The sequence below is a fragment of the Hippichthys cyanospilos genome, chromosome 1, assembly GCF_059441005.1.
Source record: "Hippichthys cyanospilos isolate Australia breed blue-spotted pipefish chromosome 1, RoL_Hcya_1.0, whole genome shotgun sequence".
NCBI lineage: Eukaryota > Metazoa > Chordata > Actinopteri > Syngnathiformes > Syngnathidae > Hippichthys > Hippichthys cyanospilos.
Genome location: NC_142369.1, coordinates 22,077,932 through 22,103,877, shown reverse-complemented (window position 1 = coordinate 22,103,877; position 25,946 = coordinate 22,077,932). Strand labels below are relative to the sequence as shown.

Here is a 25,946-nt window from a genome sequence, read left to right as displayed (position 1 = left end):
AATTGCCAGCCCCCCGTGAAAGAGTTGTATCGTCATCAGGACGAGTTAAAGACAAATGGCCAACCAGAATCCAGTTTATTAAATATCCCCCGCCTACCGGAACATTGCATAAACAACCTTCGAACATGAAACATCCCGAATTAAGTGTGCACAGAAGACAACGTTAACGTTTCATTTTACCTGTAAATATGAATAAAATGGTCGGCGCTTTACGAAGGACGTTTGGTGTGGTACGAGAGCACGTCGGGACGGACCACCTAGGGAATAAATACTACTTTGTCCCCGAACAGAAGACATGGACAGGTAAGCAATGTTGTGCTGTGTTAAATTTAATTCGTCTTAATGCTATTTAACCTGACAAGTTACTTTAAAATAATCAAACAGACAAAACGGTTTAAAGCATTGTCAATGTGTGCTCTATTGACTTACTACGGTCATGTTTACCTCTACGATACTTTGCGTTACTTATGCCTCCGAAAATGAAAATTGAGTATATATACACACACACATATATATATATATATATATATATATATATATATATATATATATATATATATATATATATATATATATATATATATATATATATATATATAATCCTTCACTTAATTCCCTTTGCATTGAAATATAGCAATGGAGGCATCTTACAAATCGTCAAAGGTACAGCAATTTAAATATTGCGAAGTTGAAATCCCTAGTTTTGAGAGACACATTTACAGTAAAGGTTTGCCATATTCCTCTTGCATCAGTGCGCATCGTCTACTAAAATCCCAAATTTTCACACATTTGGATTATATGGTGAACATTTTGGTTTCTGGGAAATCAAAATAGAGACCTTGAAGAGGTTGTTTTTGAAGAAATGCCAGAATATATATCTCTGTCAAAAATGTGTACTTTCTTCAACAATGTAAAAGTTGTAATTGCAACATAAGCCTATTTTTGTAAAAATGCATCACATATAGACTTTTTTTTGCTCGTTGAAAAACAAGTATAAACACAGAAGACCAAATAACATAGTTCCACTGAAGTATGAATGACCAACTTTAGCTTGCATCTTTTGATAATGAATATCTTTTGTTAACTATACACTGAGATTTTAGACAAGTCTCTTCCAATGCATTTTGCTCTAGACAAAGTGACTTCAGAACCATATAACATATATTGGATTCAGCCTGGTATATTAAAAAAGTGATCAGTACAAACGGCAACTGTGGCAAGCTGTCAGCATCAAAGTGTGCAGTCATTTAATGCCTTTAAAAGTGCTCTATTTTGGCTGTCCCACCAGCCAAAATAGAGCACTTGAGTGCTTCTAGCTAGTGGCTAATTTATGCTTAGGCTGCACTATACGCTGGATACAGTCATAGTACTATAATATGCCAGCGTACTTAATTCATATTGTTAGCACTTCGAATTAGCAGTTGAATGTGACTTCATGACAAAGTTGTGTCGTTTGTATTGGGCCGGGACTCATGACTTCCACAGCAATGTCATGTGCAATACAATATTGGCCATTGTTGTGACATGCTATTTGAGAAAAACTTGAAAATAAAAGCTTTCCTGTGAAAATACCAGGATTCCTGACCATTAATTATTTGGTAAAGTCACGTTTATTTTGAAGTCTCACCAAATTGGCGGTGTGTTTCACTGTCAGAGGAGTAACAAGGACTGTTCATTACTGTGTAATCCATTAACAAAAAAACGGCCCAAAGATCTTGCTGTGTGCAGGGACAAGAAATCTTGTGGTGTCTTCTCGCAAAATCTGATTGTACGAGATCTCGTTCCATTCTTACTATTTGCTGCTGTAAAATTGACAATAAATTGACAATAAATTGACAATAAATTGAGTGATTTATCATTTATACATCGTAGATTTTACTCGTAATTTGCTACAGTATCATTCAAAAGTGTGCATACATGCACCCTTGGTTTGACACCCTCTTCACCTTTGTAGTACCCATTCTTTACAGCTAGGTGGGGTAAGAGGTTAAATAATATTTATATTTGCTGGTTTCAAAGTTGTACGGTACTTTTTGATTTTAATTTTTTAATCGATAAGTATTAAACGAAAAACAACAGTAATAGACAAAATGATTTAATTGCAGACGTCCTTTCATTGAACCGGATAAATAATAACAGAACCTTTTTCACAGTGAATATGGACAGCCAACTCTCTCCGTTTGTTACCGATTGTTATATTCTGTATAAATAGCAGTGATGCGCATGAGGGGATATATGCATTACTGTAAGTACTACACTGTATGCCTGCATCATTGTGTCAATTGTCCTCCTTTGAAAGTAGTATTAGACTCCTGTTCTAGGTTGCATTCAAAAGCTGGCATTTTTCACAGGGGACAAAGTAAAATTGTCAATTTTATGCATTTGAATGTACTGTCACAAGCATTTTTATACTGCCTGTAAAAGTTAGCAATATTCCTGCCTTTTTTTTCCTTGTCACTGTTTATTATGATTAAGTGTTCATATAGAAATATGAACTCTCCAGAGGTCATATCCAAAACTAGATTTACACGCTTTTGTTCTCATGCATACATTGCCTCTAAGGTTCATTCCATGTCAATTAATCCAATTCCCAATGACACTTCATCAGTTTGCCTAATTTTTATTCTGTGTTAGTGTCTGATGCTCAACACTCCCTCTACTGAGCATTTACACTGACCCTGTGCATACCTTGCACCACGGTGAGCAGCATCAGACATGCACCTTTTAAATAAACCTGTATCACACCTGTCCAAAACCTGAGAACAAAGTAAGTTACATAATGTAAATTGTTTCGCAAATAAAATTTGCCGGAATTTGGAATAGTCAGTTATAAAGTTAGGATTTTTTAGCTTTTTATGCTGTGAATTGGCCCAAATTGACTTGAATCATCCAGAAATCAATATAATGTAAGCAAATTGGAATTTTGTAATAGTAATGATAAAGTTGATAGCATTGATAATGTTTAAATAAATAAATAGTTGCTATTTTATTATACAAATTAGATGTAGCATGAAGTGCAAAATGCCACGTGATGCTTTTCATCAACAACATTTTCATCTAAAAATAATTGAAAACTTAAACTTTATCAAATGTTCTGTTATGTACAGTAATTAATTGATAAAAATGTTGTGATGCTTAATTTGTCAGATAATAATACCTGAGAACAATTGCAAGGGCTTTACCCACAGTTTCTCAATTACTTTTTGCAAAGCCCCCCCAAAGGAAACAGATCAGTATGTAGTCATTTATGAGTATACCTAAAATTGTATTCTTTTTAACATTAACAAAAGAAAAAGGGGGTTACTGTAGACTGGTCAAACATTATTTTGAATCTGAAAAAATATCTTCAAGTGCATCAAAGTGCCTAAAAAAAAAAATTCAATCCTTAAACACATTTATTTGACCAACTGAACTGCTTGATGCTGGAAAAAAAAGACAAAATAACAATACATGCATTTGATTGATTTTATTTTATTGATCTGGAACATTAACACTAATATCTTAAGTATTTTAATCTGAAGAAAAAGGTATAAAACATTGTGCAGATTTTTTTTAACTCACCTTAATCATTAATGTGATTTCGAAAAAAAAATGTCAGCAATTTGAAAAGTTTCTAACTTTGATAATGAGAGCACCACAGCATCACCTAGTGCTGTAGATGTGAAATTACACTGCACAGCGCAAAAGCAAAGCCCGTTTCCCTGTGCGCCCAAGATGTTTGCAGCCACATGTGGCGGTGATTAGTGAGACTGATGTTTGTCATTCCTACCAATCATCATCACTTTAATATCTTATCTCATAGCACTGTGCTGCCACCTATTGGCGAAGAATATTTATTACATGATTATTCCGCAACACAGTGCTCTCACCGCCGACAATGGCACATTGTTTCCAAAATTTAAAAAAGAAGTGAAACTGGATAATTTCCTACAGCACAGCTGACTATGTCTTGTGGAATATGCACATTGGTTGAAAAAGCATTCGTGATAGATCGACAGTATTATCATTGTAAATTTAGAAAATTTACTGCTTGATTCAAACTTGAATGGGTTAGTCATGGGTCCCAAGATTGCTAGTGATCTTAAAGAGAGAAGTAAAAGGATGATTTATATGGAAACGATGCTGGAGATAATCAAGAAATACGAAGCTAGCGTAGCCTAGTCTACCCTTACTAGGGAATATGGGCATAACAAGCGCCACTCAAAAGTAAATAAATCATATTTTTTTAGGATGTTTTCTGATTGTGTGTATATATATATATATATATATATATATATATATATATATATATATATATATATATATATATATAGATAGATAGATATACATACATATATATATATATATATATATATATATATATATATATATATATATATATATATATATATATATATATATATATATATATATATATATATATATATATATAGATATATAGATATAGATATAGATAGATATAGATATATAGCACTTACTATACTATTTTGGTACCAATTCTTAATATGTATGTAGAATTTTGATGTTTTTACCTGGGGTTCCTTACACATTAGCTATTTAACATAGGTTTGGATCGCTCGCCTTACGAGCCCAACCACGGGACGGATTAATCTCGTAACACGGGGGCCCACTGTACATGTACAGTATTTGAATGTTTTTGATGCGCTGTATACATTTCCTATGCGCAAGGATGCATTTGAGAAGGAACGTTGCCTATGATATTAAATGAAAGAATCCAAAGGTTGAGCCTCCTAGCTCAAATGGTCTCCATTATAAAAAGGTGGTTTATTGATATATTTTTTAAATGATATTTTACTATTCAATTATGTGGCTCCGTTTTTAAAGTCAGAAACATGAATAAACAATAGCTACAATCTAGTATTTTTCAGAAATGATCCCATACTAGTGCCATATGTAAAGGTTAAGTTCATGTGAATGGGTCAAAAGTTTTTATTGGCTCCAAACGTTCATGGAAGGTGACAGTCAATGGGGTAAAATGCTCATCATGTGGCCACATGACCAACAAGGGACCTGAAGTGGGGTATCCCTAAGTCGTTTTGTTCCGTAGTCGTATTTGGAATCCTAACCCTACTCCCACTAAAGGCCCGAGTGCCTTGAAAACCTCTAAATACATTGTAGAGTTACCAAATGTGATAACAAATCATTTGAAACACCACCAGCACAAAAAAATCTCCATGATGTAGACGCCCAGAATATCAATAGTATTTCATCATTTTTTTAAAAAAAAAAAGGCTTAATATCACAAAACTTTACACGTACGGTAGTTTTCTGCGTGGGGTCAGAATACATAATGAATTTATTGGTCCGTACCTACCTCACAACAAAAAACGAGGGTCTCCAAATGCAGTCCAAAATTTAGTGTGCAATTCCTGTATCCCAAAGATGGGTATGACACCTAAACTGTGAAGGGCCTTAAATGCAAACTCATTTGGGCTTGGAGGCTCAAACTTTGGATTCTTTCATTCAACATTGTAAGGCACTAATAGAATAAAAATCAGGCTAATTGAGTCGACTCAGCAATATTCCACTTTTAGACCAGAAACAAGTGTGCGGTACTGTATGTCTGTCAAATCTATGCTTGTGTTGTACAGTTGTAGATATTTACTTCAACAGCCTTATTCCACAGTTTGCAATTTTTACTAGTCAGCAAGTATTTAATAAGTCACGTTAGACCAGGCTTTGCTGAGGGCCGTATGAAAGACATAACAAATTAATTTTCTGTGACAGCTCTGATGCAACAGGGTCTCTGTGTGGAAGTGGCTATTGCAAACAACTAGGTAATTCTTATTTTAAATACCTGATTTAGTACAGCTATGATTAATGAAGATAAGGTGGGTATAAAATTGAGGGATGATTTAGTACAGAATTATTTTCTAAGTCATCTTCAGAAAATATGGTGCTGATCCTGATTAAACAGATGATCTACATTCAGTAATAATTAACTATTCGTGTGAAGTTATGTCTTTGTCTGGGGACAGAGAGGCCAGCCTGCAGCAGGCTTGCACGCATGGTTTCATTCTGACTGAACTTGACTTTGTACTTCACCTTTTTCTTTGCAGTTTGCCGGGCAAACTTGCGCCCACCTCATATTTATAATTCATTACAAGGCTGCGGGCTGTCAGACTATTCAAATGAGACATCACACAAGCCCATTTCCCATCACGCTACAGGCCACCGTTTGACTGGCCAATCTCAATGACTGACACCACCGGCCTGGTGGAGAAAACAGAATGCCAGATGCAGACCGCACACACACACGCGCGCACACGAGCACACCAGTGCATCACTAAAACTGTAATATATGCCGTCTATATTTATGTCATCCCCTTTTTCTTGCCACTCTTCTCGGTCCAGGCCGGGGGAAATAAAAGCAGATGCATTATTCAGCCCATATGTCTTGCTAAAGCGAGTGCTTTTTGATCTTAAACTGATAGGCCAAGCGTGGGCTTGGGGCCTTGAGGCTTGGACCGCGGGGCTTTTTTCACTGCCGCATACCAGCGGTCGGTTCAGGCAGGGTGAGCGAGAGCTTTCTCCGCTCTACCTACCTCTTTCTATTCATTTGTTCATCCCCCAGTGCCTGTGGTCCGTTCTCCCACCTTTATCCATGCATTGCTGCTCCCATTTTCTACCTCTCTCGGACTGTTAACTTTAGAAAACTGGGGCGTAAGCAATCTTGCGTGTAGTAAACTATGTATGAAGACTTTAATAGTTTTTTTCCAGAAGACTAAAAGGACGCGGCCGTCTTGTTTTTACCTCAGCCAAGTGCAAAAAGCATGAGGTTATGTTTTGATCCGATATATTGGACAGTATGTTATTGAGCAGAACTACCCAAATTTTCTAATCCATGGTATCAAATCCAATTCCTAAATAGGTCAAATGCGAAACACTTCCAAATCATTAGTAACGAATCCCTCTTGCACTCTTCAGTTTGGTAGGCACCTTTTTGCCTTTACGGCTCTCTTGCATAAAGGTTACCAAATAGTAATGGGGTTTCCGGCCTTCACTCATCTTTTCACTGCTTGTTAGTGACTTGGCTCATCTGCGCTCTATTCTTCACTTCATAAAAGTGCATTTTGAATCTGCAAACACCGTTTCAGATTGAACATATTAATCAAAATGAAAAAATAAAGGAGCTGAGATGCACAGTCTCTGTATGGGGCTGTTGTAGACATATTTTAGTTGAGAGGAGACTCAAGGCCAGCAAAGCGGATTCACAACACATCAACAGATCAAGTGAACTGAGTTAGCACGTGTGTTTTCTTTTTTTGCTGTGTAATACATCCTCAAACATTACAATCTACCAACCTAGTCAACTAATAAATGACCATCAGTGATTTGTCAAGAAATAATCCCCAATACTACCTGGTTTTACCTTGCAAGACTGGATTGGAACAGGATCACTTCACACATCAGACTTTTTCAACCAATTAAAGTAGCTTTGTAAAAGGAAAGACAGAGGGCAGTGCTGAAGGGGGAGGGAGGGTGGAGATGGAGATGGATCTTGAAGTCGCCCATTCTATGTTGCATGACAAATGTATAAACTTGCCATCTCATTTGAGGCTCACTGATAAACGCGTTAAAATAAAAAAGCTAAATTGACTCAATGAAAGTAACAACTGGCTCAGCACAGAGTTGACTGGAAAAGTTCAAACTTTTTATCACATTTCCCCTTGAAAAGCACCAGCACCGAATTATTGATGCTCTATTGCACAAAATAACAATTTCATATGTTTAGATTATTTTTTCTTCCAGATTGAGTTTCAGTAGCTAGCCGGAAACCTGCAACCACCCGTACCTTTCCACTAAAAATGCTAAATGCGTTGCCGTTCATATGGCCCATAGTGGTGTGCATCACTAAAACCTGCAGGACCTACACTAACTTGACATATTCTGATTTTTCAATCAAAGTAGTCAGTTGGACATGTAGTGGATCATTGGGCCTTGGACGATGTCTGCTCTTCTACTTCTGTTTGTGATGATGTCCAGTCTGAGTTGCACCGTGTCTTTGCGCAGACCACTTTATTTTCCTCCAGTGAGTCCGTCCTCCCGGAGGCCCCCGCTCTCTTTTTGGTGCCGCTTCTCGACTTTTCCCCCCTTTGAAGCCTTGCCAGTGAAGATTGCGATTCAGTACAGAAGAGTAGTTCAGCATTGCGGGTTGGGCTGGGCTCAGCAGACGACTTTTCTTTTTATTCCCCCCCTCTTTCCAGTGCCTCACATCAAAACGAACAGGCCTCAGTGTGAAGTGCCTTGGAGAGGGAGCAACTGTCGATACCCACCGCCGCCCTTTTGCCGGTCCGCGGTGTCCTGCTGATGGTTGTCTTTGACCACTGGCTGTCCATCCACTGGTCTTCCCAAGCCTTGTCGTTGGCTTAGCTCCGATGAATATGGATTGAATATTCATTGCCCTCGCTCTCCTGCTTTTGTGCGCTCGCTCCCCAGGCCCGGCCGGCTCTGCCTTCCACTGCATGGGGCGCCGTGTCATGCTAGCCAGATGAAAGCCAAAGACGAACGAGCACTCGTTCGGCGGCACGCCTGCAGCTCCCGACGCCCGCCGTCGCCTTCTTTTTATTTAGGAAGAAAAGAGGCGCGCTGACATTATCGCCCGCTGCAGGCGCATTTGAAAATAATTGCTTGTATGATTGCTATTTTTCTTACCTCTTTGAGGAGGTGTAGCCTTTTGTCTCGGGGAATCAATGGCTGCTCAATACCGGACAGAGGAAAGGCAGTTTCTTTTCATGTCTGCCTGAAAAGGGGGTATTTTTAGCTCTATTCATTTTTAGCAGCGTCTGCCATGCAGTTTTAATCTATCGCTCCTCTCTCCCAGTATGCGAGGAATGGAAGGGATTCACAGGTTCCTCGGAGGTGCGCCACGCTGTGTCAGAGAAAAGGAGCGCCATCACCACCCCTCTGCCTTTTGTCTATTATTTATTTGATCAGCCAGCTCTCTTCTATGAAGTCCAAACTGAAAAGGCCTGTACTAGACTATTTCAGGATGGCACTCTCTCGGGACTGTGAGGGTGGTGCGTGTTTCTGTGTGTGAATGTGTGCATTTGTATCGGCTTTATATTTAAAAGGAATAAACGATAGTGTTTTTTCCTCCCTCCCCGCTTCATGCTCTAACACTTAACACAACAACAGATGGCTCCGTGTCATCAGAGCGTTGATTCAAGCCGCTTATTTTCATAGAAAGAGTCGCAGCGGAGGGAGACGCGGGTCCAAATGGCTGTTTATTTTGCCACAAGTCGTCCCCCGGTTGCCATGACGGAAGGTCTCCCCTGCAGTAGGACATCAAGGTGCCGTTTACCGCGCTATGGTGATGTCCAGACCCGCTACAGTAAATCACACTAATTGATCAGCAGCTTTGCGGTGCACAAGGTTTAAATGAAGGTTGTTTAATCGTTATACAGACTCGAGTGTATTTGGCTCGTCTTGCTTGGTGCCGGTTGCCAAGTGTACTGTAGGCACATGTCTATATGCGTGTGTGCACGTGCGTGATGGAGCATCATGGAGTGGCTTAACTACTAAATTAAAAAGGCATTTGGAAAGATGGATGCTCAAGCTGAGATAAAAGGCAGCAAATTCCAATGGGAGAGAATCACAAGTGGTGTGAATATGCCAGTGTCGCCACAGTTCAAACTTCAAATCTTTGTCTTGAACTGGAGTACGCGCTCATTAGTCACTTCATTTGGTACACCTGCACACCCTACGGCGGGGTACAGTTCATCAGTACAAATAACCTGGCCTAATGTATGAACAAATCAGCAAAGATTTGATTATTTGTAATCCAAAAACCAAATCCAAATTCTCCAGTGATAATCCAAAAATTTTAAACCTTGGTATTGTTATTACAGCGGCTTCGTGGAGCAGTGGTTACCATATCCACCTCGTAGTTAAGGGACCCGAGTTCAAAGTCAGATGGGATAGGCACCAGCAAGCTTGCAACCCTTTTGAGGCTAAGCGGCTATAGAAAATGGATGGATTGTTATCACTATTTCATATAATTTGTGGGCAGTGAATGTCAAGTTATAAATTTGCAGTGATTATTATTTTTTTTTTCAGCAGTCAAATTTAAAATTCACCTCACAGGGCAAGCAAGCTGACCCACAGTAAGCATTTTTCCATGCTGTCTATAGAACACATCTGTCTCCATCAACACAATTTGATATGTTTAATGATCAGTATCTCTGGTGATTGTTAGTGTTAGTTCCTGTGTTGTATTAGCTTTTATTGCTGTATTTTAATTGTGTTTTTGTAGAGGATAGTTAGTTCCCAAAACCTTTGATGTGATAATAATAGTTAATGACTGGAAAAAATCGAATTAAATAATTCATTTTCTAAATCGAGCTAGGCCTGTCCAATATGGGTTTTTTGGCCAATTCTGTTGGTAGTTTTTGGCAGAAAAGCATAATAATAGAATTTGAGTACTCCCAGTGCATTGCAATGAGTAAATTATATTCCGAATACAGGGGTCAACAGTAAAATGGTTCAGAAAAATCCTTTTCAGTGCATAGAATGCCTTGCGTGCTTCAATTAATGAAGTTATGAAGACATTCATTCTTGCCATAGGTATTTATGCCAGTGGTAGTTGAATGGACATGTTTAAGACGTGTTTATTTTTCTGTTTACCGGTATTTTATTTTATTTATTTATTCATTTGACTAATCATGACTTTCGATTACCGTAATGGTAATCATCCAGAATGACTGCAAACATTAATCAAGTCTATTTTTTGGCCATATCGCCTCACCCTAGTCTCAGTATTAAATGATGGATGAAGTTGAGTACCGGTAAGTTTCCATTGAAGTCCTAGTCACCAAATGCAAGTTCCCCGACAATTCAGTGAATATTTTTCTGACTGTTTCCATCAAAATTGAGGATTATTAAATGAGGCAAGGCTGTATATGTTTCTGTAGCAATCTATCGTCAGAGGCACTCCGATCCCAGCTGGGCCGGCAAGACAATGCGATACCCAAAGGGGGCTTCCGGTCACGAAAAGTCCCAACTGGAACACAAGCAGATAGCCCTTGGCTGTTTTATTCTGAATATTTGAATGAAGGAGACAGCCATAGTGGAATAGGTAGTGATAGGGCCCAGTGTGAAGGAAAGAGAAAGGTGTTAAAAAAAAAAAAGGGTGAGTGACAAAGAACAAGGGGGATGCTGACATCCGTGGCGAAATTACAGAGTGGATGGAATGGAAGGTAACAATGGTGAGAGTGAAAGTGAAAGGAGGTTTTTTGACAGAAAGAGGGTGAAATGTGTGGGTGGAACGGGCAGACGGGAGAAGGTGGAGGCAGGTTAATGGAGGCGGGGGGTCTGAAGGTGCAACGGAAGGAGAAGAAAGGGGTTGGATGAGCCTGATGGAGGTGAATGGAAAGGGGTGGACAGCTCTGTGTATGGACATCACACACATAGCAGGAGGCGGTGGCGAGGGTTACACAAAAGGAGACAGACTTCCTGGCTCACCACAATCTTGTTCCCTTAACTGAGGGGACTTCAAGAGGACTGGTGGTCTTAAGCGAGCAGGGCTACCATATCCCTCTTCCCCACAAGCATGCCTACATTTAGTTAAAAGTGACACTCAGGGGAAATCAGCATTCTTTTATTTTTTACTTCGATATGAATTATTCTGCTTTCCGCTGCTACGAGTCGCTCAAGCCTCAGCGGTTTAAGTGGCGGCAGGGACAAACAGAATGAGGGCTGAATTTCAAATTATGGAGAAAAAAAGTACAAAAGGCAGCAGGCCTACTTTACGCTTAAGCGCCGCCCTCTCGCTCTCTCTCTCTCCCTCTCTCTCTCTCTTTCTCTCTCTCTCCCTCGCTCGCGTTCGCTCTCTACAGTGGATGCAAAACAATGACTGGCCTTTTCCTTCTAAAGCTTTCTGCGTCACACAGCTCACAGTTAATAGGTAACCATAGTTACAGGCCTCAGACCCCCTCCAACCTAGATTAGCGACTGGAAGTAAGAGAGTCAGGATTGGTACCTGTTTTCCCTAGTATCACTGATGCCTATCGGGTCACTCCATCTTCATAAGGCTGCATTACCATGCGTCCGTTGGTGCCCATTCCCTCAGAATGAAATAAACTTGACTCAGTGCAGGCCAACAGATGGACTTTTTGGAGATGCTATTTTTCTTTCTCGAGATGCCTTTTTGGTGTTGTTATTCGCAACAGTCATTTCATACATTCTTTACTTGTACTCCAGTTCAGTTCAGTCCCCCATGGTATGGTTTAAAGAAGGAGGGCTCCAATCAGGGCTTTATGCTCTGTTTCCAAGACCGATCAGCCATGAGTGAGATCTGCCAGTCACTGTCGAACCTGATCACAAGGTTTAAGCTGTAAAATTTCCATTCTTTTTTGAGCTGTAACAAGCAATTATTTTATTACTCATTTCTGCCATTCATTTTCTTTTGCTTAGCCAAGTTCAGGTCATCGATGGAGTAGTTTTAGCCAGGAATTCCAGACTTCCTGCTTTCCAGAAGTCACGCAGCTCTTCTAGGGGGATCCCTAGACGTTTGTCCCATTCATAGTTCATACTGTTCATTAAAAAAAAAAATAAGAAATCGTTTAAAGATTCTTTTTTCTTTCCATCTCTTTATTGTAAAACAGTACTTCACTCCAGATCGACAGTGCTTGAAAATGCACAAACATAAAAATCAGGTCATGGAGTTTGTGATTTCATTTATAATTTGGGTTAGTCTGATTTTTGGCTTGGTTACCTGCTTTGTAACTATTAAATGTTGTAGTAATTGTGTTGTTAAAGCATTTTACCATTTGTTACTGGGTGCTAAGTTAACATCACTCAAATCACATACAAGTTAAAAATATGTGTGATGTCTAGCCTAAAAGCAGCTGTGTTATTCAAGTGAGCTGTGATTTGAAATCTGAGCCAGCTTCCCTGCTTTTTACCCCGCTGTGAGTCAGGTGCATCTCTGTCGAGGCGTTGGTCTACCCTTCGTAGAAAGATGATTTGTTTATCAATTTCTCTCCAGATGTTTCCAGTTGGGTTGTTTTCGCCTTCTCTGACATATGCGGGAGTCATCAAAAATGTGAGCGCTTGACAGTCTAGAGACGCCCGCCACGACATTGCGGAGGTGAAAATATACCCTTAGGTCGCCCCCGGCGGGAGACACCTGGGGGATGATGTGTCAAGTTGGGGGTTGTGCATATGTGTGGGTGAAAGCGTGTGTGAAAGAGGTGGTGGGTGAGTTGGTGCAGGTGATTGAGTTTAGCAGGGTATATCCAGGGTTCAAAGATCAGCTTCCTGAGAGCACACACGTTGCGTCGAATTGTAGTGAAGGCGTAGCTGCCGTTCGATGTGCATTCCGCGCTACTGCTGCAGCAACCCCCATCTTGCATCCTTCACTGCCTCACCCCTAAGTCTCCTCCCTTCTAGCGTCCCTCCCCCACCTGCGGGATCGCAGATGAGTTGTACTCAGACAGGTGAAATGGCTCATGAATATTAATGCAGCGGGATCTCATTCTTACAGCTGCAGGAGCCCCTCCCCAACACCCCCTCACCTCGCAGTCCCTTCTTTCCCTCCCCAACGCACTGCCGCCGTTTGTCCTTCACGGTGAGAGGCAGCGCCCTCACTTCTGTCCCTCAGGTTAATCTGCCTGTTCACCAGCCGATGTGTGTGCATCAGTGTGTGCGTGCATATTGGTAAGTAGGTTCCTCCCAGTGAGTGATGAGGAGGCAGAGCTGTCACAGAGGTCCCGCTGAGATAGAAAGCTGCTAACACCCTTCATGCCTTTCTCATCTCTCTTTCTGCAGGGGGAAGGGGGCCTAAACCCCCCACTTTGACTCAGTGACCAAAAATAAAGTAAGTCATTAGACATACGATAAGTCATTACAGTTCAATTTAACTGGAAACTGGAGTTTTTTTCTCCTTCTAAGGTCTGCCATAAGACTTCAGAGAAGGCGTATCAGCTTAAGAAAACCATCAGCTAACTTTATGCAAGCAACCAATATGGACAGAAGACAAATTTAATTTCTTGCATTGACAGATGAGAGCGAAAACTGCAAGTAATGCAAGCTCCATAAAACAAACTGGATTTAAAAGCTCCTTGTGATTGGATGATGAATGGAGAATAATCAAGGGTGTGTCCTGCTTATTGTCCAAAGTCAGATGGAATAGCCTCAAGTTCACCTGAGGACAAGCACCATAGAGAATGGGTGGATGGATGATTTTAGAAGTGTAAAGGTTTCCTGGGAATCTTTGCTGGTTCTTTAATGTATAATGCTTGCTATGCTAATAGTAATTACCAGAAGACTGCATGATATCCGTTCAACTATTTACGATACGCCAGAAATATGGATGCATAGCTGTCGAGACTTTAATCTTCTCAAGGTGGGACAATGTCTAATGTCACGCAAAATGTTTCCTACTCATATTCTGTCTTGGCCCCCCACCCACGACTCTGCCTGACCCATGTTACTGTGTGTGGCCTTATACCATTAACTGGTTCCAACTAGATGATGATTGCCAGGGTGCAAATAGATAGGAAGATGCAGAGCAAGGAAGGTCACAGCGACACGACGGCTTAGCTCGTCACCTATCTAATCATGTGCCAAAGAGGCCTAATCTAAAAGAAGGACTGTCATACGTTGTTCTTATGGTAATAGAAAATGTGCAAATTACTATGTACTGTGTGTGTGTGTGTGTGTGTGTGTGTATGTGTGTGTGTGTGTATATATATATATATATATATATATATATATATATATATATATATATATATATATATATATATATATATATATATATATATATATATATATACACACACACACACACACACACATACATACATACATACATACATACATACATACACACACGTCCGCCTCACAGTTCACCGGTTCAAGAAAATGGATGGATGGATTATTTGCAGCCAAAAGTGACTGTACTGCATTGTTTGTCAGTCACAGTGCAATGACGTTTCAAAATGTTCTAAAGATGTTTGAACAATGCTTTTTTTTTTCCAATTTTTCTTTTTAGAGCAATTTAAAATCGGATCTTCTCTGTGACAGCCAACATGTAACCTTATCTGTTCCCATTCCCATTCCTAACATTCAGCAATAAACCATGAAAAGCCACACATAAAGAAACACTTCACTATTAGAAAAGCTTAAGCCTTTTCAAAAGTTAACCAAAAGAACCACTCAAGAATAAACTATCAGGCTTCTCGTCATTTGTCATTTTTGTGCACTAAGAAACAAATAAACTATTTGAATTGACACATAGACAATGCCTTTTTGTTTTTTCTCATAGACACACACTTTGCGGCCTTGAGGGGGAAAACCCTCCATATTTAAAGTGGGGCAACCATTAACTGGTTGCATTTGGAGAGGGTGGGTCAATGTATCATGTTGATGAGATGTAATTGTAATGCAACTTTCACTAATAGAAGTATATAATATACAGTATAACAATCAATTTCTATTATATTATTACATCCATCTAATTCTCAATACAAGAGCTCCATTAGATTGTTGTGAAAGCTTTTGTAATTAAAGTTTAAATGCAGAAAATGTTCGATGTTCGTCAACCAGCAACTTAATGTGATGCAGATGCAATTAAGCTATTAAAGTCCTAATGAAAATTCACACAACAACACTGTGAACACTTACACACTTTCTCCTCTTGTCCTTTAGTTTTATGGCATGCATACCAATCCAGTGGAGATGGGTCAAAGTGGTCCCATAATATGGTAGCCTGCTTTTGAGACATATACAGTAGCACAGTAGCCATACAACCACACTCGTAACTACTGTGAGAAAAGTCACGCTAATGTATTGGGTGTTCTTTCCAGTAACTTGCCGAACAAAAGCAAATGTTTTTAATTAATTTATTTGTGGGTATTTTGAATGAAAAGTGATTCATCCTATAATTCTTTGAAGCTTCAGATGTGGCACAACTCAAATCAAGTGGAAAAAAAAAGCAAGTGTCAGACGCCCTTCCAGCGTTTTATTGAACCATACACACAGTCATATATACAGATACTAAATGATACTGAAAATAAATAAACAAAAGCGCTAAGTGCTACACCAGAGGTGTTAAACTCATTTTAGCTTGCGGGCCACATGGAGGAAAATCTAATCCCCAAGTGGGCCGGACCAATAAAATCATGGTATATATTCATATAACTTTAAAGCACTATCTTAAATTTTCTTTTTCTTTTTTAATACTGTCCAAAATAGTACAGCACAACATTACTATTAATCATAAAACATTAACATTACTATTAATCAAAAATCATATGATTAAGTTGTTCATATATTGCAAAAAAAATTCAGCTAATATTTATAAATATGTCAAATGAAAATGCTTATAAACAATTGTCGTTTTATATTTCTATCTTACCTCTTTTAGTGCCAAAAGGGTGGGGACAGTATATTTAGCATTTTCACTCATCTTTCATGGCCAACAGAATATTGTATGCTATGTCTATGTAAAGGGGGATATGAAAAATTGATTTCCGTTACTTACTATGAATTGCATGTAGGTAAAATCTGTTTTGCAGGTGTGGAAACACTGCCATCCAATGGTCACAGCAATACCTACACTGCTCAATTGTGTTCAAATGTTAGGTAAACATTTGTCAAGGGTGTCATTTACCCTCCATAAAAAATATATTTGACAAGATTTGTATTTTCTATTATTGTTATTACTTAATTAAAAGATGGGAATTCTCATCCATGGCACTGAATGAGTTAACGTTACAGCTTCTAATCATACTAATTTATGTACTTTACCACCATCGACAACAGGCCACTGTAAAGTGTTTTGTTCATTTCGACAACTGGCGCATTTCCTTGCATCATTCCAGTGGCGGTTGTGTAACCACGGCCTGCGCGTGTTTTTGTGCAGCTGTCCTATATGTGAGGTTACCAGCAGAGCACCAGTCTCGCTCACGAGCATCCCCTCCTCCCGCCTCCGGGGTGTACTGTATATGTGATGGGAGGATCAGCTGTGTTTCATAAATACATGTACACGCCGTATATGTTATTCAAATCTGTGGATAAATGCCTCGGCGGGCAGAGGGTTTTAGTCATGCTGAAAAAATAACGAGACGTGGGGAGAACCATGTCGGAACAGGAGAATGCAACTCAACCAAGGAAAGCGATATAGACTGCGTACTCACTTCTCTGTAAGCGTATTAGTTCGGCATTAGCAATAGCAAAATGCAACGCTTGTGGGGGCTGTGTGATAATTGTACCGTTTGTGTACTGCTGCCGCCCACACCCAATGCGAATAAGGATGTGTTTTTAATTAGCATACCTGTTAAATGCGTTTGCTCGCCGTGCCTGGAGACCGCATCCTTTTGTTTGCCCGCACTTGTTTTTGTTCTGCAATCATAAAGGGTGGATGTGAGATGGGGCGCAGGTTCAAGGAAACAATTTCTTTAAAAGGGATATGACGTTAGAGAGCATGAGGACCCCAGATTCTGTCGTGTATGTATGTGTTTCCACAGACCCGAGTCACGGGAAGGTGCTTTGGTGCCTTTGTGACAATCAAGTTAGAACCACAGAAGATCCAAAGCAATGCTAGCCTAATTAGCTGACCTGAATACTATATACTGTAGGCAGGCACATAAAGTATATAGTCAACCTCGTAAGGCGTAATTACAGAAACGTACATGCAGGAAAATGACTTTTGTTCTCTCACAGCTCGATAGTAAACATGCTAAAAGGATACTAGCACAACCGACAACCAAGTCTTACGGTTCAGCTCGTCCTGGGAGTGTTTACAAAGCAAATACTATCAACTTGGGAGTTTAGAGTGTGGATGTATACGAGTACAGTACGTACTCCAGTACGTATCAGATCAACATATAGCGTAACCCAACAAATTATTCAACAGAGCAAATCGATGTGACACAGTAATATGTATGTATGTTTCTATGGGCACTTCGTGACAAGCACAGAAGTCAACAAAACACCGCTTGTGGAATTGAAGTTGGAATGGTGTTCTCCATAATAACGCCCATATAAGCTTTGAAGTCCCCCAATAAAAATTTTAAATTACAAAAAGAGTGGGTACTCTAAACTACAGTTTGGTGCTGAAGTCCAAACAACAGTCATGACCCAATAGCCAACCTGAGGTTGACTACCCTCGAAGCATGTGGTTCTCAAACATTTTGTGTAACGTCACCTCTTTTATTTTTGGCTTTTCTTCTGTAAAATTGTCTCACGAGTGACACTGCACAGTCGGATAAAACCTAACAAAATAAAAGCATACATTGTTATGCAAAGAATTATAGTTATGCATTCTAGCAGTACATTGCGTTACGCTCAGGTTTATTTACCGTACATTTAAAAATTTCACACACTCCCTGAAGTACCAATGTACAGGTGTCGAGCAAGGGAGCAAAAAGTATGTATGGTCACACATACCCGGCCCCTATCTCAGTTGGCACCTTCAGAGAGTCCAACACCTTTCAAGAGGAGTGGTACCGGAGCGCAAGTTGTATATAGAGGCGAGTTCCACTAAGTGGCGTCGGAACCTCTTGACCTTGCACGCCAGCTTGGGATACTTTGAGGTATGAAGTTGGTCATGGAAAAAAATGGTATAAAAATGCTGATCGTGAATATGATGTGGTGGACGGGGTCTCGTCCACTGGCACTCTGCAATGTGCAGGCAAATTAATGCATAGCAATACAGCACTGCCTCCTGGGAACGGCGCTAAACACTTCCATCTCATTTTGCCTTTGTCCATTCATCGTCGTGCCCCAGCTGTCCGAGCAATCCCACCATCAGTCCAAGTCCAGTCAACGCCCTCCGCGGCGCCCATGCAATCCTGACAGTTTGTCTGTGTTTTGAAGCGTGTTGTTTTGCTTGCCCATCCATTTCCCTCCTCCTAGCCATGTTTTGCCACGCATCATCACTCCTTAGCTCTCTGGCTCTCCGTTTCGATGACTGCCTCCTTTTTACCTCCCGCCACCCTTCCTCTCTCATCGGGGAGGTGGCCGGACACGGGCCTACCTGTGAGGGGGGATCTATAGAGAAACAAAGCCTTCACTCGCCTCATAAAGCCGCACCGTCGGTTTGTTTCATCCTAACAGTCTCCATCCGCCCTCCTCCTTTGTCGCCATCTCCAGTAAGTGTCATTGTGTGCCAGGCAAACTTGTCTAATCAGCAGACTTACACCAAAATAATTGGTAGCGGCCTTGCTGCTGGCGAAGCTCATGCCGTACGCAGATAGGGAAAAGGAGCACTTAATATTCCACACGGCTCGTGCCTACCCCCTCCTCCCTTACTGTTCCCTGTGATATCTGACCTCTTTTGTCTCCTGTGCGGCTTGATGTTGATTTTGGAGGGCATTGTTAGCCGCAGCGCCGCCATTGGTAGAGCTGGTCGGCAAAAAGCGCTCGGGAGGGGGCCCGTGGTTGGTCGGGTGAAAGGGAGCCTCATTTGCATAAAGGCTTAGCCCAGATTTGGAGCCACTCAGCGAGATCTGAAGAGAAGGGCCCGGGGGCCACGAGGTAATCATCCATGGCCTGTCACAGCACTGTCATTCCTCTGTGTATTTATATGTGTGAGCAAGGAGGGGGCTTGTGTGTGTGTGTGTGTGTGTGTGTGTGTGTGTGTGTGTGTGTGTGTGAGAGAGAGAGACTCGTCACTGTTGTTTGTTTGTACCGCTTTGCATCATCTCGTGCACCCTCTTCTTTTGTTCCAGGGAGGCTCATCCGTGCCAAGAGGTTGGTGGAGGCCTCAAACCCCACAGAGTACGAATATATGGAAGGCAGCATACCCATCGAGTGGGACGGTGAGTGGCCGTCTTCCATAAAGGTCGAACCGAGGTTAATAATTAATTCCATCCTCGCGTAGCAAAATAGGGGTAGGGAAAGTGGTTTATTTATTTATTTATTTATTTGATCAAAGACACCTTCTCCCAGCCTTATACCTGCAGTTAAATAACGTTCCTTACATGTGGATACAAATGGTTCGCTCTGTCTCAGGCTCGCTTTATCCACCTTAAACCCCTCATCCCGCTTCGCCCCATCCCTCATGCATTTTCATCAGCATGCAAATAAGAAAATGGATAAAAGAGGGCCCAGAATCCCTCGTGCTTGCTGGAAGAAGAGTTTGAGAATCTCTCTCGCTCTCTGTCTCTCTCTCTCTCTCTCTCTTTCTCTCTCTCTCTCTCTCGCTCACTTTCTCTTTGGCTTCCTTGAACTTGCTCGGCTATGCAGCCAGTTCAGCCAAAATAGAGCTGCTTTCAAAAAAGTTTGGAGGTATGGCAGACAGGCAGGCAGGCAGGAAAGAGGAGGAGAAGAAAGGACAAAGCTACTGATGGGAAATGTCAGTGTGTGTGCTTTCAAAATCCGGAATCACAGTAGATCCTTCGCGTTCTTTTCCAGGACTTTCAGTGATCCAACTAGTTGGACGAACTGTTTTCGTTCCATCACTCCATTGCCCTCTGAGTGAAATAGAGAATAGAAATGCTCACGTCCAACATTGTCTGTTCCGGGGCAGTGGCAACAAATGTATAACACAACGGCATATTAAAAATATAACAAATTATATACAGCAGGAAAAAAAATTCAAGACCAAATCAGGAATTAGTAAGTAATCACAACAATAAATAACTAAACAAGTGACAAAACAATAAAAACAGCAATTTACCGATCACAATAACAAATAGCTAAACAGTTATAAAACAATTATAAAAACAACAAATACCTAAACACAACATTTTCCTCCTGGAAGAGGAAGGTAGATGATGAAATCAGACTGATTGCTGATTGGAGAGTCCTCCACCTCATCCAGTCAATGATGAATTTCTAATAGAAACCCTAAAGTTTTTTTTTTTTTTTTCCTTTGCTTTCAGTTCAAGTCGGTCCATCATTTTCCTGGCAAACAAAAAAACAAAAAACTAAAGATGCATTGAAGAGAGAACCGGTTGATACATTCTGAACTGAGGTCTCACGAGACATGACGCAATTGCACAAACGGTAACTCAGATGCAGAAGTCACTTCCTACTACTCCCAAATGTTTGAATTGCAAATTGTCCAACTTCAGGAGCCTTGGACCCCTCGAGAACTTCAGATGAGACCAAGTCGACCAGCAAACAGTTGCAGCATTTTCAAAAAAAAAAAAAAAAATGCTGCTACTTTTAAATATGCCTGCAGGATTTGTTTGTGTGGGTGTTCTCACTATCTGTATTTTTTTTCTCTCCTGCAGCTTGGATCCGAGGCAGACGGAAGGATCCTCCCTCCGTGGAGGTACGTTTCCCCTGCCGCCACACAGCAGCAGCCTCCCTGCTATGATGATGCTCAGACTCTTGGGGGGTGGGCTTTCAAGGGAAACCAGAGGCTTTTGATTTGTTTTCTCTCTTTTGCTTTCTAACGAGGAACTTTTGGGAGCAATGTTAAAAAAACACCATGTCCTAGTTAATGCATTTTTTCACTGTACTGAAATTGATTTTTCATATATGTGTAATTTATGGCCATTTATTTTTCAGATTTTATGTTTACGTCCTAGTTAATGCATTTTTTCACTGTACTGAAATTGATTTTTCATATACAGTCGGCCCCCGGTTTACGAACACCCTCTTTTACGAACATTTCGACTTACGAGCGTGGACCGCGGAGTTTTTGTCCCCCACTTACGCACAAACCTTCCGTCTAACGAACAATACGACATGCCGGCCATTGTATTCGCTTCCGCTTACCTACGTCAACTAAATCAAAAGTTGACGCTCATCACGGCAACGTTGAACGCTATTGCTCTTACAATGTCACAGTCACTGTCTCAGTCACGGTGTCAGTCACGGAGTCAGTCACGGAGATGCTATTGGCCGGCGTCACGTCAATCACAGAAATGCCGATATGCTATTGGTCGAACGCCTTCATCTAGCTTGATGGCACAGCTGGTCGGGACGGAAGGAAGGAGAGAAAATCAGTCAAAAACGGAAGGAAGGAATGTTGTGAAGACTTTGCAAACTTTATCTGTTAGACATGGCTTCTAAAATTGCTAGTGGCGGTACAGGAAGAAGTAAGAGGATGATGACAATAAAAACGAAGCAGGAGATAATGGTTAACCTTGCTCGTGAGTATGGCCGTAACCCATCGGCAATCTTCTAAGGGCAAGACTTTCCTTGCCGGGGGACGGACCTCGATCGACAACAAAATTGAGAGGCTTCTTCTATTATGGATTAAAGAGAAGGAAATCGCCGGTGATATGTTCTAGTTTGAGAAAAGTTCTCGTTTAAGAAAATAAATCAATAAATTCTGCGGGTTGGTCTCTGCTCCCCTCCGCCTCCACCCAGCTCAAGTCACGTCGCCCCAAAGGTAAATGTCATTTTTCCTTTGTATATTTATGTTATTTAATTTAACTGTACAGTAGATTATGTTAATAATTTTATCATGTGTATAAAGTTGTGATGGTTTTATCTAAGGTTTTTGCACGCATTGCACGCATTCACTAATTAACACAGGTTTGGATTGCCCGTCATACGAGCAGTTCAAGTTACGAGCGTAGCCGCTGAACGGATTAAGTCCGTAACACGGGGGCCCACTGTATGTGTAATTTATGGCTATTTTTAAGATTTTATGTTTACGTTACACTTTATGACTTTACGTTTACGCCCTATGTTTTAAAACGCCTATCTGTACTTTCTGCATTGTACTCTCTCATAATCGAATTCTTACCGTACGTGCTATTCACTGCACCAATGAGCCGCCCCGATAAATATACAGTAACGTACTTATTGGATATTTTGTTGCAATGAAATATGTCGAAAATAATGAGCCCCAAAATTGATAGGCAATGTATTGAAACCTGACCATTCTTTTGCGATACGCATATTGTGTCACTTCATCCTGAAATACATCCATACACTGTTTCCTCATTCTTCCTGGTTAATGGGGACCAAAAATCCGCCGCTAAAAGTGAAATCCAAGAAGTAGGACACCCCATGGAATTTTCATGCATGTGTATGTGGGTACCAGAATTTTTTAAATGTGAAAAGTATTTATACTTTACATATTTGAGATAAAGATTACTGTGGTACACCTATTGGCTTAAAATTAATGATTTAAGTCTTAAATCATTAATGATTAAATCTTAGTCAAGTCAAGTTTATTGTCAATTTCTTCACATGTGCTTAACATACAAAGGAATCGAAATAGCGTTTCTCTCCATCCTCTGCGTTTTACATGTACAATAACAAAGTGCAAGTGCGCAAGATGAGACAAACCTAAAAACTAGATACTTATCTATAGTAATGTAAAGTGCAGTATGTTTGATCTACTTTGCCTAGTGTTGCTAAACTACTAAACAACTAACAACTAAAACTGAAAACTGAATACAAAAAAAAACAGGTATGGCAAGAGTATCCCAAGACAAGACATAAGTAGCAGCATATGACAGGACAATCCAACAGTACGAGACAAAGCAGGACAACTCTGGCTGTGGTTGTCCCAGTTGTGTGCATTTGAGGTAGTTGTTATAGTTCTAAGTGTAATCGCTAGTGCAATAGAAGTATAATTATAAATAAACATGGCAGCATCAAGTCTGTGCAAATTTTGCAAGTGCATGAGTAAAGTTTGAGTTTAGGTGGGGGGGGGGACAGTAAATGTACACAGTAAATGTACTGTTATCCCTTCCCATTACCATCCCTTGGCCTTAGTCAGGGAAGACGGCGGGCCCTTGGAGTAAAGGCCCTCGGACGTCAACCTCGAGCGGAGCCCATAGCACACCAAGCTTGATGACAGGGTTAACACTCGAAATTCCAATTTATTATAACAGCACTCTATGTAACATCTTCCCAACATTCTATTTTGTCCTCACTGTACTCTTTCCACCACACGTTCACTCGCGTGTAAGCTTCTTTGAGACTGCTGCTGGAGGTACAACAACAACTTGGACAAGTCTGGTGAGACAATCAGTCAATCAGTTCACGCTCACTCCTACAAGACACTTGATTGGCTCCCGGCGCTACATTGACCAATGAGGACAGTGCCATTTGTGCTTTTTTTGTGTTTTATTTCTGGCTCTCTCCGAGATGGAAATGCTGAAGGACGGTCCTTTTTTTTTCTTCCTCTCCCTAGTGTCCCTCTCTCTGGGTTTTAATTGCTCTTTAAACGTGAGAGCGCCGGAAACGGTTTGGGCCCCGCAACGAAATGTGGCTCTATATAGGAACTCCCTTGCTCACTCGTCGTGTCGTCTCTCTGTGCCAGCGGGCCCGTGCCATCCCTATCCGCCGCCTTGCCAGAACATTCTATTCCAATTTCTTTGCCTTGTGTCCGCTCGTCGACAGCTGGACCGAGCAAGGCTTCACTCCCGGCAAATTTACCCTAAAAGCCCTTGTCGCCCCTCTCTCTTCCCAGTCCAAGTCTGACATAAATTGATTGGATTAAATCCTGTCATTAACAGGCTGGAAAAGCAGCTTGGTATGTTCGTCTCGGTCCTCCCCCCAAAGTGTCGCTTTTTTGGCTGTGCCGCTCGCTTTTTCGGGCCAGCGTGCCGCAGCAGCAGCAGCAGCCCAGTCGCCACGGCCTTTTTATGACATGGCTCAAGTGATGGGGGTTGGTTTAGAGCAGGAATGTTAGTTGAGCTGGCCCTTCCAAGCGTGGACAATTAGACGTTTCACTCATTGTAATAAATGTCCTGCACCCTTTTTCCTGGCAGTGTCAGTGGGATTCGCTTTCCTTTTTTTTTGTACACGTGAGCAGAAGCTGCTTTGTTTACCAAAAAAAGAACGGCGAAGCAAGTATACTGTATCGTCTAGTATTTCCATGTATCTCTATCAATTGCTCTCAAAACTAAATCGCACAATGAACTCTTGAAAATGCACAGCTGTGAATGATAAAGCTGACTGAGGAAATGCCAGTACAAAAACAAAACAAAAACTAACTACTTTAAAGAACATAAATGAAAAAATGTTATATTGTGACTGCTTTTTAAAATGAAATAATTTCATCAATATTTTATAACCTATAGTAATGATGAAAAAAATCCACTGAATTAGAGAGTACTTATCAAACTTTTCGCTGGTACTGTATATCGATAACCGAGCTTCAGGCGGCCAAAATTACCCATGCTGTTTGCTAAAATGAATGGAGGGGGCAGGCCTCGTTCATCTCTGCGGAGTCAGATGATTGAGGGTGATTCACACAGTTAGAATGCGAGTAAGTAGCATCCTTTTTTTCAGATTGTGATGGCTATTGATTGTCACCTGACACTGTAAACACACACATTCAGCAGACATGCTCCTAACATTTGAGTGAAAACAACTTAATTTTCAACAATTAAAGCCCCCTTTTAAATATTTGGCAAACATTCAAACATTTACATTTGGCATGATTGTTAATAACAATTTAGGAGGCACTTATTTTTGCCTCTTGAACATTAAACATTCTGGGGTATTAACCAGCTATATTTCTGTTTAAGCAAACAAGTTACTTCTTTAAAATTGCATGACACGACACCCCAACAAAAGTTTCCGGAATTATAATGTAATTTCCATGGGCTCTTCACCACATAAAGTCCGTGTGCATTTACGCAGGAGCTGGCAAGGAACGAGGTCTATAGGGAGCAGATCAAGCTGAAGGCCAGGGAGGTGGATGAGCGAGACTTGGCCCTGAAAGCCAAAGAATACGAGCAAGGCCTAGTGGCAACGCCGTCCAGGACCGTGGCCGCGGGCCATGCCGCTGCCACCAGCTTTGGCAAGCAGGAGTTCAGCGAGGAGCCCACCAGCACCGCCAACACCTTCCAGCCGGGCTCCTGGCAGCCTAATCCCAAACAGGAAGCCTAAGGAGACGCCGGCATGGACTGAGACCACTTGGCCAAATGACACAATCCAATAGAAAGGCTGACTGTTTTCATACAGCTCTTGGATCCTTTCATTTTGCTGCTAATATAGCGGGCGAGTGTATTTGATGGCGGCGTGTCAATAAAAAATAGGGGCAATGGTTA

The 25,946-nt window shown here is 40.9% G+C and overlaps 1 protein-coding gene across 1 annotated transcript; it reads left to right on the top strand.

Moving 5' to 3' along the window:
- The first annotated feature begins 56 nt into the window (after positions 1 to 56).
- ndufaf2 (NADH:ubiquinone oxidoreductase complex assembly factor 2) lies at positions 57 to 25,946 on the top strand. Its single transcript, XM_088419552.1, has 4 exons — positions 57 to 303; positions 19,701 to 19,790; positions 21,210 to 21,250; positions 25,537 to 25,946. Exons 1-4 carry the CDS (start codon positions 189 to 191, stop codon positions 25,783 to 25,785), a joined length of 495 nt encoding a protein of 164 aa, XP_088275678.1. The 5' UTR covers positions 57 to 188; the 3' UTR covers positions 25,786 to 25,946.

What these genes read in the sequence shown, in the direction of transcription:
- ndufaf2 (XM_088419552.1), top strand. Translation starts at nt 189, where the DNA reads ATGAATAAAATGGTCGGCGCTTTACGAAGGACGTTTGGTGTGGTACGA. An exon ending in CGAACAGAAGACATGGACAG is followed by an intron (nt 304 to 19,700) that starts GTAAGCAATGTT and finishes CTTTTGTTCCAG; the next exon opens with GGAGGCTCATCCGTGCCAAG. An exon ending in AGGATCCTCCCTCCGTGGAG is followed by an intron (nt 21,251 to 25,536) that starts GTACGTTTCCCC and finishes GCATTTACGCAG; the next exon opens with GAGCTGGCAAGGAACGAGGT.